This window comes from Caloenas nicobarica, chromosome 17 (genome assembly GCF_036013445.1).
Source record: "Caloenas nicobarica isolate bCalNic1 chromosome 17, bCalNic1.hap1, whole genome shotgun sequence".
Classification (NCBI taxonomy): Eukaryota; Metazoa; Chordata; class Aves; order Columbiformes; family Columbidae; genus Caloenas; species Caloenas nicobarica.
This window is the reverse complement of record NC_088261.1, coordinates 3391729-3404531: the sequence shown is the minus strand read 5'-3', so window position 1 is coordinate 3404531 and position 12803 is coordinate 3391729. Positions and strand designations below refer to the sequence as shown.

Sequence of the window (12803 nt, the reverse complement as noted above, 5' to 3'; positions counted from 1 at the left end):
CTAGGAAAACTCCCCTCCCAAACCACAATGTCTTCTCCTAGAGAGATGCCAAGTCTAGGCTGCTTGTTCCTTAGCTTAGCGATGCTGTAGCAGAGATTACACTCCAGACCTCATTTCCCCTTGGCAAGGGGACAGCTCCTCGACAGGCATCTGAGGCACAGAGTCATGGCACAGCTAGAAGCAGATGGTAGGAGTTAGAGACATTAATACCCACTGAAGGGTGGGCATGGCTGGGGACCATGCCCAGGGTCTGCTCATGCTCCTTTCCACCCAGCAGCTGGCAAGCCAAGAGCACAGCGCTGCTGGAGAACCAGCTCCTGCGGGGTCAGAAGAAGAACAGAACAAAAACTTCCTCCTCTCCAGACCTCCCACCGCTGCCTGCAGATCCTCCTGCCAGGCCTGGGCATGCTCGACCTGCCGCTGGGAGTAATTCCCGCTGGAAGGGTCTGTATCTCCACGATTGTTCAGTGCAGGGTTTGCCATTAAATGAGCATTAGCTAATGACAACTGTAGGTGTGGTTTTGAGGTTATCTGTGCACATGGAGAACCAGGCTGTGCTGCAGACGGAATGGTTGAGGGCACCGAGCTAGGGCTGGTGTATTCAGCTACAGAAACTGAAACCCATCTATACTTCCTCTGCTGCCCATTCACAGCAGATTGGTGCTTTGATGTCAGGGAGGGCATCCCTGAGTTCATCAGTTGGCACTTATTTACCAGATAGATTAGAAAACACACAGCACCAAGCTTCATGTGTAATGGATTTAGACCAGGGCAGTGGTGCACATCCTCTCTGCAAAACGTGCCGTCAGTCCCTGGCTCCCACGGGATGTGTGTCCTGGCAGACAAACAACAGCCCGGGGAGGATTTCAGGACAGCGGGCTGTGAGGTACCTCTGCACCCACAGTCTGCTGGAAGGCCTGCCCAAGGAGCTGGTGTCCGGCTAACCGGCCCGCTTGTCACCCAAGGGGTAAGTGGCAGTGCTGGAGCTGCAGACTCGTTCCCCAGAGCAATTTAACAGCTTATCCCCCGCCTCCCCAAATGCACTGCTCTTCTCTCAGAGCCACGCTGGAGCAGGGCACACGGACCGAGCTGGACAGCAACAGCAATTGCGGTGGTAAGGAACAAGCTCTTGGATGGCAATTAAGGAACAAACGGTGGCGGTTCAAGTCCGGCTGTGCCTCCGGCAGGCACGGCCGGCGGGAGGGAGCTGGAACCCCGGGCTGGAGGCCGAAGGGCGATCCGGGGCCCGAGGGCTCCTCCCCAGCCCGGGCTGCGCTGCCAGGCTGCGGGTGCCCGAGCCGCGGGGCGATCCCCGGCTCTCACCGCCGCGCCGCCGCCGCTCCCCGCCGGGGCTGCCGCCGCTCCGGCAGGGACGGGGGGGTCCTGTCCCCGCGCCCTGTGTCCCCCCGCCCGCTCCCGGCTCTCACCACGGGCCCCGCCAGCCGGGCCAGCTCGCAGCTCTCCCGCCGTGCGCCCGCGGGCAGGAGGCGCCGGGCGCCCCGCAGGCACCGCGCTGCCGCTCCCGCCGCCGCCATGGGCCGCTCCGCCCGCCGCCTCCCGCACACGCCTTATGGGCACGGCCGGGGCCGCTCCCGCCCGCGGGGCTGCCGGCGGGGGGCGGTGCGGGCCGGCGCGGCAGGGCAGGGGTCGCCCCGGGCACCGGCTGAGGGCAGCGGACCCGCCGCCGGCCGAGGAGGGGCAGCCGCAGCTCCGTGCTCCGGGCCTGGGTCGGGGAGCGCTCCGGGGGAGGCAGCGGCGGGGGGTTCCACGCGCACGGAGCGCACAGTGCGGGGTTGGGGACCCCCCAGGTGTGTTGGAGGGACTTGGGGCCCTGCTGATATTGGGAACATAAAATCAGCGCGTATACATATATATACAGCAAATTTTTTTGGGTTACTCGTTTAAAAAGGCAGCACGCAATACTGAAAAAAACCCCCATGGTGGCCATAATGCTACAGAACATGTCTCTTAACGCTCTTAGATACCCCTTATAAGTATTTCTTGCCAAAACTTTATTCTCCAGTTTGTTACATAAAAGACTGAACAATGCAGATATATGTAAACAGCTACAAAAAGAGGTGAGGTATACTCCAGTATACAGAGCAGAGGACCTCTCTATTTGTTAAACATAGAATCATAGGATCATTTTGGTTGGAAGAGACCCTTAAGATCATCAGGTCCAACCATAACCTAACTCTAGCCCTAAACTATGTCCCTAAGAGCCTCATCTACATGTCTGTCCAACCCCTCCAGGGATGGTGACTCCACCACTGCCCTGGGCAGCCCATTCCAACGCTTCACAGCCCTTTCCGTGAAGAAAAGTTTCTTAATATTCAATCTGAACCTTTCTTGGCACAACTTGAGGCCATTTCTCCTCTTCCTATCACTTTTCACTCGGGAGAACAGACCAACACCTTCCATGCTACAACCTCCTTTCCGATAGCTCTAGAGAGCATAGAATCATGGAATCATTTTGGTTGGAAGGAGCTTGTAACCAACATCTAGAGCACCCCTACGTGTTGGCTGTGGGGTGGGGACCCCCCGGGAATTCCCCACACACTGACCAGGGGGTCACCAGCAAGAGTGCAGGAGCTTGTAACCAAGTAGCTGTAATCAAACCTATTTCTGATGCCCAGAAAATTACAGTGGAAAGTGGGGCTTGGTTTTACAGCTGTTCAAACGCTGCCTCAGTGCCTTATAGCTGTGGTGTCACCACGCAGAAATGTAAACTCGTTAGTGTTTCACTTACCCCCTTGCTCTTTCAGGTATAAGCTAACATAATGAAAAATTGTGTAGTAGTAGTGATGAGTCATAGCCACCCTGATTTTATTAATATGAGCCATGATGAAATCAGTGTATTTCAGGACAAAAGAGTGCCTGATGCTGCTGCGGTCTGGTCTTGAGCTCCTCCTGATGTTGCAGGTAGTCAAGGGAGAAAGAGCAACTTGCAAAATTCACCTGGAGTTGTTTCTTCAAGAAGTGCGTGTTTCGGCGTAGCCAGAGGATTCTGTTTGCAGATCACCAAAACCTTTTCACAAGTGGGTAAGGAACGATGTAAAGTTCAATGTAAAGTCTGAGAGTGTATTTTAACTTTGGAACAGTTTCTTCTTCCTTTGATGCTGTTCACATCACCATGACCCACCCTGGGTGGCTCGGCACTCGATGTGCTGGCCAGCACAGGCTGGGCTCCAGTAAACGCTTTGCTCCTCTCTATTGGGGGAAAGGAGAGGAACAAACTGACTTGCAGAATGGAAACATGCTGGGCCAAAGTTTTCAGACACAGATACTTCAAGGCAGATTCTTATATTAATGTTTCAGAGACTTAAGGCCTTTCTTGCCCTGGATGCTGAGTGCTTGCACCATCCGCCGCGCTCAGTTGCAGATGGGACTGCTCACCACTGAAAAGAGGCTAAACAGAGAAATTGCAGGCTGGTGTTAAGACAGCTAGTGTGCAAACCTCAGACACATCTTCTGAGGGTGGAAAATGGACAGAAGTCGTGAAAGATAAGGTGTCACTCCAGTGTTGTGCTAGGGAAAAAGCAGCAAATTTTGCTGGCGGTTGCTCCGAAGGGCATGAGTTTGTGCAGGGCTCGGTGAACCAGGGCTGCCTGTTTTCCCCGTGATCCTTCCATCCCCTGTGGCCGGCAGAGCAGCGGGACGGTTGGATGCCCGTGCCGTCTGCGGGACAGCACTTTAGCAGCAGTGATGAAGAAATTCAAGTCGTTAGCGGCAAACAATGTGTGTCTTGGCTGGTAGTGTGACCGCTGCCGCCAGCCTGGCTGCGAGAAGGCCAGAGGGTTCCTGCGGTGCTGTTATCTCACAGGGAGGCGGGGGGGGGCAGCGATAAGGCTCAGATGGTGCCTTCATGTTCCTTGACAAGCAGCGTGAGCATGAGCCCGTTTGAAGTTTACTTGTGACCCTGCTGAGATCAATACCCTGGGCTGCCCAAGAGGAGGCAGAGAATCAGGCAGAAACCTGGGGAAAAGAGCTTTGAAAAGAATAGTGGGAACTTTAAAAAGGCTTAGGGGAGAAACGTTACCTCCTGGCTGCAGGAGCCAGGTAGTGGACTGGCGCCTGGAGAGCCAAACACGTAAGATGGGCTGTGATTGAAACCCTCTTGTGTTTTGCTGCTGCTGTTTGAAATAAAGTATATTTGCTTTCAGAAGAGCTGTCTTCTGTGGTCATATCTGGATCCCAGTCTTGCTGGGAAGGAGCACGGGCACTCCGGGACCTGGTCTGATGAGCTGGGGTGCCCCCGAGGTCTCCCCCATCGCCAGCACATCCCTGGCTCTGCCTCAGCCTCCCCGCTCTCGGATGAGCCTGTGAGCCGCCCAGGGGGACATGGGTCGGTGCAAACTTGCAGGCAGAGCCTCGCACTGGAGGCCGGCACGTTTGGTCCTTCCCCTTCTGTGATGGGGACAAGGACCTTGCCGGCTGCCTGGTGGAATTTGGTGGGGCTCATGTGCTCGATCCCCCAGACCGATGGGGAAGGTCAAAGGTACCCGTGGGCTCGCAGCAAGCTGCCCTCAGCCAGCGGATATTAACAGTATTGCAACACCGGTTAGAGGAATTCAAAGGGTCAAATTCCTTTGGAGTGGAACATCATCGAACTCATTTTAGACCTCCGGTGAATTTGGAGCAGGGTTTGGGAAGGCTGATCCCTCACCACAGACCTGTTTAAAGGAGTTAATGTGTGACCAGCTATGAACGATCTGGAGCAGGCAGCTGGTCCTGCTGGAGCTGGTTTTAGCAGCTGGGATGTGTGCAGTTCTCAGCGATGCTGACGGGAATCCAGAAGAAAGCAGCTGACGGGAGAAGGATTTCAGTTTCTTGCATCATCTGCAGAGCAGAATTAGACCATTTTTTCTGCAGATTCCCAGCAGGATGACTACCCCGGGCTTTCTCTAGATATGTATGTCCATATTGTGAAATGCAGCCAACATCCCGTTACTAAAATGTACCCCACAAATGTACCGTGTCTGGAACCATTGCGATTAAGAGCTACCAAATAAGAAAAATGTCAGAACACAATGGATTTATGTCAAATGCTCAACTATCTGAAGAGTGTCCCTTTCTTTTAAGAGACGTTGCTGCTGGCTGATGTTCAGATACCGTGGAAAATCCATTCTCCTCCATGCTATCTGGAGTTCTGAATACAGCTAAATTAAAAACTAAAGAGCCTTTTGCAATCAAATTAGTTTTTATTTAAGCGCCGCAGCATAGGATCAGATGATCAAAGCCCTCATAGATACAGCACATGAATTTGGGCCTTTTCAACAGAGAGAACGAACCAGAACACCCATCTTTAAATAGCTCCCCTTGTGTGATGGTCCCACAGCAAAGAAAGTTACTGTATTCTGGAGTAGTGAGTGCATTAGCAAAACATGCAAATGATTTTAGACTATAGTGACCCTTACTGCAGGGCAGCCTCTCTACCGGGTACACAGGGATTTTTTTTTCCTGTTTAACCCATGTAAATGCTCTGAAGTCCATCCTACAGATTGACGACGCTTCCTTGGACCCAGGAGAATTCACGTTCCACTGCTGCCTGCATCTCCAAGGTATAATTAATGTTCAATAATGTCAAAAAACATAATGTCTAATATTGTTTTAAATGCTGCTGGCTGGTGGTGCAGCTGCTGTACTGAAGCGGTTACAGGACCTGCAGTTACATGCTGACCAGAAGGGTTGAAGTCTTGCCTGTGAAGCAGAACTGTGAACTCGCTCAGGCCCACGAGTGGGCAGCTCTCAGTGGTTCCTCATAATCCCAGGTGTTCTTATTACTGCTAGTTTTTGGCGTAGACCGTCACATAAACATGTCTGTTCACACCACTATTTGTCCTAGCTTGCTAGCGCAGACATGCTTCTGTAAGAGAAGCCCGATACCGATGTTTACGGTGGCTGGAATTCGTCCAAAAGGCAATTGCCTGTTTAAAAAAAAAAAAAAACCAAAAGGCAATGAGAAATTCAGTGTCTCGCTGGCAGCTGCACACTTCGCGCGGTCCCTGTGTCTGCATTGCTGCGCGGCCGCCGCTGTGTGCTGCTGCCTGCCCGTGTTCTCTGCTGCCTGCGCCGGGATCAACCTGAAAGATCCACATCAACCGCGATGGGTTTTTTTTTGCTGTTGGTAAATCAGATTTTTTCTTTGATGGCTTCTTTCACCCTGTGGGTTGAGGGTAACTCGGCTACCGCTGTTCAAAAAGCACGATGAGCGTGCCTTTCTTTTCTTCTTTTTGCTGCCATGGGTTTAATTTGCTCGAGCTGATTGATGGGTGTATATCCCACAGCTCGGGCTCATCGAGGGGTGGGAACGGGCCCCCTTTTCCAGCCGCTTTTTCTTCCCCTGGCAGCACCCTCGGGCTCAGCACTTTCGCCCTGATGCATTTCCCCAGATTTTATCCTAATAAACACTGGTTGTGGGGGAAACAAATCCAGGCAAACAAATATTTGGCAAATATTTGTCAAAATATTTGCTAATTATTTAGTGAAAAATACAACATATATTAGTCAAAGGGGATACAGTGTAAAAAATAGTACTTAGGAAAAATGAATCAGAGTTAGGGAAATGCAGATTAGCATCCACATGGGAGCCCTGCAAGGGTTCGCATGGTTTAACCTCAGTTTAGTCCCCTCACGTTCTGATGTTGTTTGCTAAGAACAGCTGTTTCCTCATTTTATTTTACTGTTCTTTAAGAGAGAGAAATGCTTTTTACTTGCTCTGTATTTCAGAGCATCTTACTTCTGCTTTGTTCGCTAAAAAAAAAAAGGGGCCAGACAAATTAACTGCAGCCACAAGTATTATTTTTACAACAGAATATTTATATTGCCACATGGGTTGGTCGAGTTCAGGGGTGCAGACTTAAAAACAGCTTCCCTGCCCTGAAGAGCCCAAATACTTAATTAAGGCAGATAAGGCAGGACAAATAAAAACAAGGCAAAACTCCTCTTGCTTTGATCCACCTCTAGGGAGCAGGTCTTGGCGAAAGAAAAGAGAGATTGTAAAGCTGTAATAATAATAATAATGATAATTAATTGTATTTATAAAGCATCCCCTAATGGCTCTAGATGCTGTGCAACAATTTTAAATACAACTGAACGCAGCAAGAAGCAGCAGCCTCACTTGAGAAGACAAGTGAGGAAGTGCCGTAAAAGTACAGGTGTCTTTTGTAGGAGCTAGCAAGATTTAAGAGTGCTGGTTTGGGGCTTTTTCAAGAAGAAAAACGGAGGCGGCGTCCAACCTGTGCGCAGTCGTCGTGTCCGTGCAGCTGCAGGGCTGCAGAGGAGACCAAAAGCCTCCAAATTCAGCCCCCAGCCCATGCTTTGGACTCAGCTTTGCACATCCTTACGCGTTTATTTTGTTTTTACTGGAGCGCGTGCACGCAGAGGTGTTTGCGAGCGGGGTCAGTGGGTCAGGCTGTGCCGCACGGACACACGGACACCAGCCCAAAGTGCCCAAGGATCCGTGCTGCAGTGAATTCTGCAGGCTTGCAGATGACAGACTTCGATTACAAAGAGCAAATCCATTCTAAAGCCTGGTTTGCGTGTCACCGTTTATGCTTTATTTCCTTTCTGTATTCCAGCCAGCTAGACAGTGCAATTCAACGCAGCCAAATTTACTTGTGTTTACACTTCTGGATCGGCTTTCAGTTTTTTTTCCGCCCGCCACTGATAAGGGTAAACACGTATTTACATCAGATTTTGGAAACAAAGAAGGGAAGAGCTCTTTGTAAAGCTTGCTCGGGCCAGCTGGGCACTGTGATTTCCCGACGGGTGTCCCAGCCGGGGGAGGGTGTTTGTACCGGGAGCGGGGGCTCAGGGTGGGTGACCCGGGGCTGTGAGCGGGACAGACCCGCGGAGCCCACGCCGGAGCCCCCTCCTTGGGCTGCCGGTACCGGCCACCCCCCGGGGCAAGCGGGCCCTGCGCGGGGGGGGGGGCTGAGGCGCGGGGGGGGGGGGCTGAGGCGCCGGGGGGGGGGCTGAGGCGCGGGGGGGGGGCGCTCCCCCGGGGCTTCGCCCGCGGCCGAGCCCGGCACCCAGCGGCGCAGCGGGTGCGCGTGTGGCGGCGGGCCCGGGCGGGGCGCGGGGCGGCGCTGCCGGGGGCGGGCGCGGCGGGGGCAGCGCGTCGCGGCAGCGCCCCCTGGCGGGGCGGGGCGGGGCTCGGCCGGCGCGGGCTGCGGCGGCTGCGGGCGGAGCGGGGAGCGGGGAGCGGAGCGGGGCGGGATGGCGGGCGCCCTGTCGGAGGTGCTGGGCGAGGTGCTGGTGACCGCGGATGGGGAGGAGGTGGCCGTGTCGGCGCTGGCCGCCCGGGGGGTCTCGCTGGTGGGGCTGTACTTCGGCTGCAGCCTCGGCGGCCCCTGCGCGCAGCTCGGCGCCAGCCTGGCCGCGTTCTACGGGCGCTTCAGGGGGGAGGCGGCGGCGGCCGGCGGGCAGCGCCTCGAGATCGTCTTCGTGTCGGCCGAGCAGGAGCAGCAGCAGTGGCAGGAGGCCGTGCGGGCCATGCCCTGGCTGGCGCTGCCCTTCGCCGACAAGCACCGCAAGGTGAGACCGGCGGCCGGGCGGTTGCGGGGGGAGCCCCCGGGCTTTGTCTGTGGCCGGCGGGGCTCGGCCGGGCCCCCCCCGCGCCGCCGGGGCGGGTCCCGCGTGGCGGCGGGCGCGTGGCGCGGGGTGGGCGCCTTCCAGAAAGTTCCCGGGGGGGGGTGGGGGGGGGGCGCTCAGCCGGTGTCCCGCGGGGCGACGCCGCCTCGCCCGGTGTCCCCGGTGCCCCGCAGGCTCCGTTCTCCGCGGGTGGGGGGGGTGAGCGGGGGACCCCCCGCCTGGGGGTCGCGGTTTTGGGGAGGGGCGGCGCGCTCGGGTCCCTCTGGGCAGCGGGGCGGCCCCCGCGGAGCGTGGCTCCCGCGAGCCCGAATCGGGGACCGCAGTCTGCCCGTCAGCCCGCGGGAAGGAGGACTCGGGGAGGGGCCCCTGGGCTGCACCGGCCGTGCGAGGGCACTGGGGGCTGAGCAGCGAGCTGGAGCCCGGCCGGGCTGCCGGCTGAGCTGCTGCCGTGGTGTTAATTATTTGTCTGCATCGAGCAGCCGGTGCGTTCAGCGCTCTACAAGTTGCAGCCGCTTTATCTGAAGAGTTTAATCCGAAAGGCAGATACGGGACAGAAAGCGCTCCTTGAGCCCCAGCCGGGGCCGGCGGGGAGGGACAGGAAGGCAAGGGCTGGGCTTTCCATCCCAGCGAGCTCACAGCCTTGGTAGCTTTAAAAAAAGAAAAAAAAAAAAAAAGCCTTTACAGCTCTAATCTCTGGAATCTATTGAGTAAGAATTCAAAAGATGGTGCCCCACAGTGCCATTTCTAAACATCTTTCAGGCGAGTGGTTGCGCCGCAGCAGGAGCTGGGGTGACCCCGGTACCCGTGGGGCTGGGGGTGGCTGAGCCCGCTCCGGCGTGTTTGGGCTCTGCGAGGCTGTGTGGTGACGGGAGGGACCACTCCTCCCCGAACCAGCGCCTGAACCCTCCTTGCCGGCACGTTCCTTAGGCAAAGGAGTCGTTTAAGGGAAAGTTGGCTGTCCTCTGGCTGTGCCGTGTGATGTTCCTTCTGCTCAGAAGACGTGTAGCTGGTTCGAAGCCCACATTTGGCTTTTTCTTTTTTCTTTTTTTTTTTTTTTTGCTCGTTTGCTGTGGGTTTTGGTCGCTAAGCCTCCAGTTCTGCAAAGGCTCTTGCGTGTTTAACGCCGTGCACCCGGATGGTGCTGCCAGAGGGCCCCAGTTTGCCCCTTTTCTAACTGGGAGCCGGCATGAGTGGTCACAGCTTGGGCTCTGAGATCAGTTTCATTATCAAGGGGATTTGCGACAGAAGCTTCATCCTTCAGAGAAATTACAGTTTCATTCCCATTTCTTTAAAACCAAGCCCTCTTCCTGCAGGGATGTGAAAATATTGTGGTTCTTATTAGTAGCTGGTCACTTCCCTACAGAACATTTCCGATTATTTAGGTGGTGGGATTTTTGCTTGCTATATTTGCCTTAAAAATTCTACTGCAATGTAGTTTGAACGGTTGGGAAATCATAGAAGTGGAAGGTGGCATTAATTTTACATGCCAGCCAACGCTTCCATCTATTAGCTTGCAAGAAAACATGAAATAAAAAGATTATGGGGTCTTAAACGCTTATTCCAAGTAGCCCTGAGTTAAATTCAGGATTATTTTTGTGCAGAGTGTAAAGTAATTGAAGCTTGTGCTGTATATTTTCAAAACTAAGCAGATGTGATGTGGCTTTGGAGGAAGCTTAATCTATGGATAACAGAGAACCTATTTGTAAGTTATAAGGGCAATTATGTCAGGATATCAGATTTCTAAACAGGAGATTTATAACCTGTAGTGCAGGCAGTTAGAAGTTTCCTTGTATAATAGGCTGATTTTTAAATAGTTGGGTTAATGACCTGACTCTCCAGAAAAGAACAAACTTTCTGTTTTTCAAAAACATGCCAGCAAAAGCTGTGCGTGTCTAGCATATGTTCGATACCTCGCGGGCTTAATTTGTTTAAAAACAAAAAGCATTAGAAAAATGTAGGCAGTCCTTTTGAGTTATGGTTCCTTTGCACTAAAGGCTGCTCCTCAACCCGATGTGAGACAAGCCCCACAGAATTATATAGATTTATGGGAAGAAAGGGAGCTTGCAGATACAGAACAGAGATAACAGAAGATGGGAATGTCGGGCTGGGAGCTGAGCTCTGTTCTGAGCTCTCAGCCCATGGAGAGGCTGCGGACCCTCCGTCCTTGGAGGTTCAGGGCTCGACTGCGTGAAACTGTGACCGACGGGGTCTCATATTGGTGATTATTGGGCTCCAAGAGCTCCAGAGGTCCCTTCCAGCCAGTGCTCCCTGTTGTGACTTGGTTAATTTCTTTACTGAGGTCTGAAAGCTTTGGGGAAGAGGTGTTTTCCCATCCCATATTGGCTGTAGGATCATTTTTGTTGCCCAGAATTATTCAGTAATATGGCTGTTACGGTCCTGATTTCCCGCTGAAACGTTTACCAGCGTGAGCCTTGTCTTTCTCTAGCGTTCTCTGCAATTTTTTGCATTTCTCCCTCTACTGAAGCCTGGGCATGGAATGCTGAGGAATCTTAAAAACCAGGCTCCTTTCTGGGCGTGCAGTAAAATTCCCACAGTCTTAAAAGTAAAATAGCATCTTGCTCTCATGGTTATTGGTGAAAGTAGTTTGGGTTGTCAAAGCAAACAGCCACTCTTTGTTGGATGCCTCAGTAACTCAATAATGCTGGGGTGCAGTTACCAAGGGCATTACAGCCTGTGCGTCTTGCTACAACCGGTTGAGTTTGGGTAACTTCAGCATACAGCAATTTCTGTCTCCAAACCAGTAATAAAAGAGAGCAGCACAAGTCAGCAAACATCTGGATGTGGGGAAAGCCTTTGATTAATGAGAAGGATGGTGTTGTGCCTCTGTCTGAGCCACAGCCAGCCGGATTATTGGTTTTTATTTTCAAGAACAAAACCGTAACGTGCCAAATGAGATCGGAGGATTTTAACGCGTGATGCGCATCCCTCTATTAAGCCGTTCGGCCCCGGATTCAGATAGCTGTATGCAGCTGTCGATAATTGATTTGTCTTCCGATAATGCCTGGCGTTGCCGAGCCGAACCGGGGGGAAGGGATGGTGCCCTGTGTCTTTTGTTTCGTTCGGGGTTTGGGTTTAGCATCACCCTTGGCTTTTGTTTTCACTTGTTACTTGGCCCAATCGTCTCCCTCGTTCCTTTTAATCTTGACTTTCCTAGTTAGTTGCTGAGCTTTGCCTCTTGTTTTGGGTTTGCTCTCCGCGGTATTTATGCATCTGCTTGAGTGTTGCCCAGATCCTTCTCGAGAAGGCAAAGCTTCTGCTCTGGTTTTAAATAAATGCAAGACATGTTGATTATCTTTCTGTGATACCCAAGAAAAGGGCATTTTCCTTCCCTCTGCTTAAAAACATTGTCTCCTGTGTGAGCCTTTCCTAATACGGTACCAGGTACTAGTTTTGTAGATAGGGTTTGTGCAAGGAATGGTGGGGAGGAGGTAGAAATGTCATGAAACTAGACCGTACACATTTTTGGGGGGAGGAAAACCCGTTAATTACTGTTTAAGATATACCCTTTTTTCAGGGACTTGTAACTTTTCTTTTTGAAATCACCATCTGCTGAGATCTGGGAGGCAAGTGGTCAGCACAGATGTGGGATTTGTCTAACAGAAAATTTAGTAAATCACTTGAAGCAGCTTTTGAGTTTCATCATATAAAAATATCTAGGTAATCACTTTCAGCTGTATTCCCGACTTTGTGTTTCTGGGGTGGGAATGTATATGAAATCTTTGGCTCACGGAGATGCAGATTTGAAAAATATGGTCTTTTCATGACATAAGGCTATTGAGTAAGAAGCAAGGCATTAGCAGCACCAACTGCTTCTTTGTTTGCTTTGAAACTCGCTGGTTCTGAAACATAAGAAAGGGAGATGTATGAAAGGAGCAGAGAGAAGCCTCTGTGCTGTTTTTCATTGTGGCATCTTAATCCAGATGTTGAAATGAAAACGTTCATTTAAAAATGCGTGGTTGACAATTTCATTTGTTACTCTCAGGTTGCAGAACTAAGCCAAGCAACTTTGCTTTTTAAAGTAATCAGTGCATGGTTCTTCTCCAAAAATGCATTCTTTTAGGAGCTGAACATGTAAGAGCTTTACAGAAGAAGGTACAAAATACTGGAGCGTTTTTCTGTGCGATTTTGGAGCAGTACAGCAGTGAACTTCAGTTATGACTGAGGAATAAGCTATTCAGTATTTCCAC

At 52.3% G+C, this 12803-nt stretch overlaps 1 protein-coding gene across 1 annotated transcript in view; it reads left to right on the top strand.

The window, feature by feature from the left end:
• The first annotated feature begins 8191 nt into the window (after positions 1-8191).
• NXN (nucleoredoxin) overlaps positions 8192-12803 on the top strand; it is a 42949-nt gene continuing 38337 nt past the window's right edge. The window contains exon 1 of the mRNA XM_065647054.1: positions 8192-8538. Coding sequence (XP_065503126.1) covers positions 8221-8538 — 318 coding nt within the window. The 5' untranslated portion in view covers positions 8192-8220. The remainder of the gene's footprint in view (positions 8539-12803) is intronic.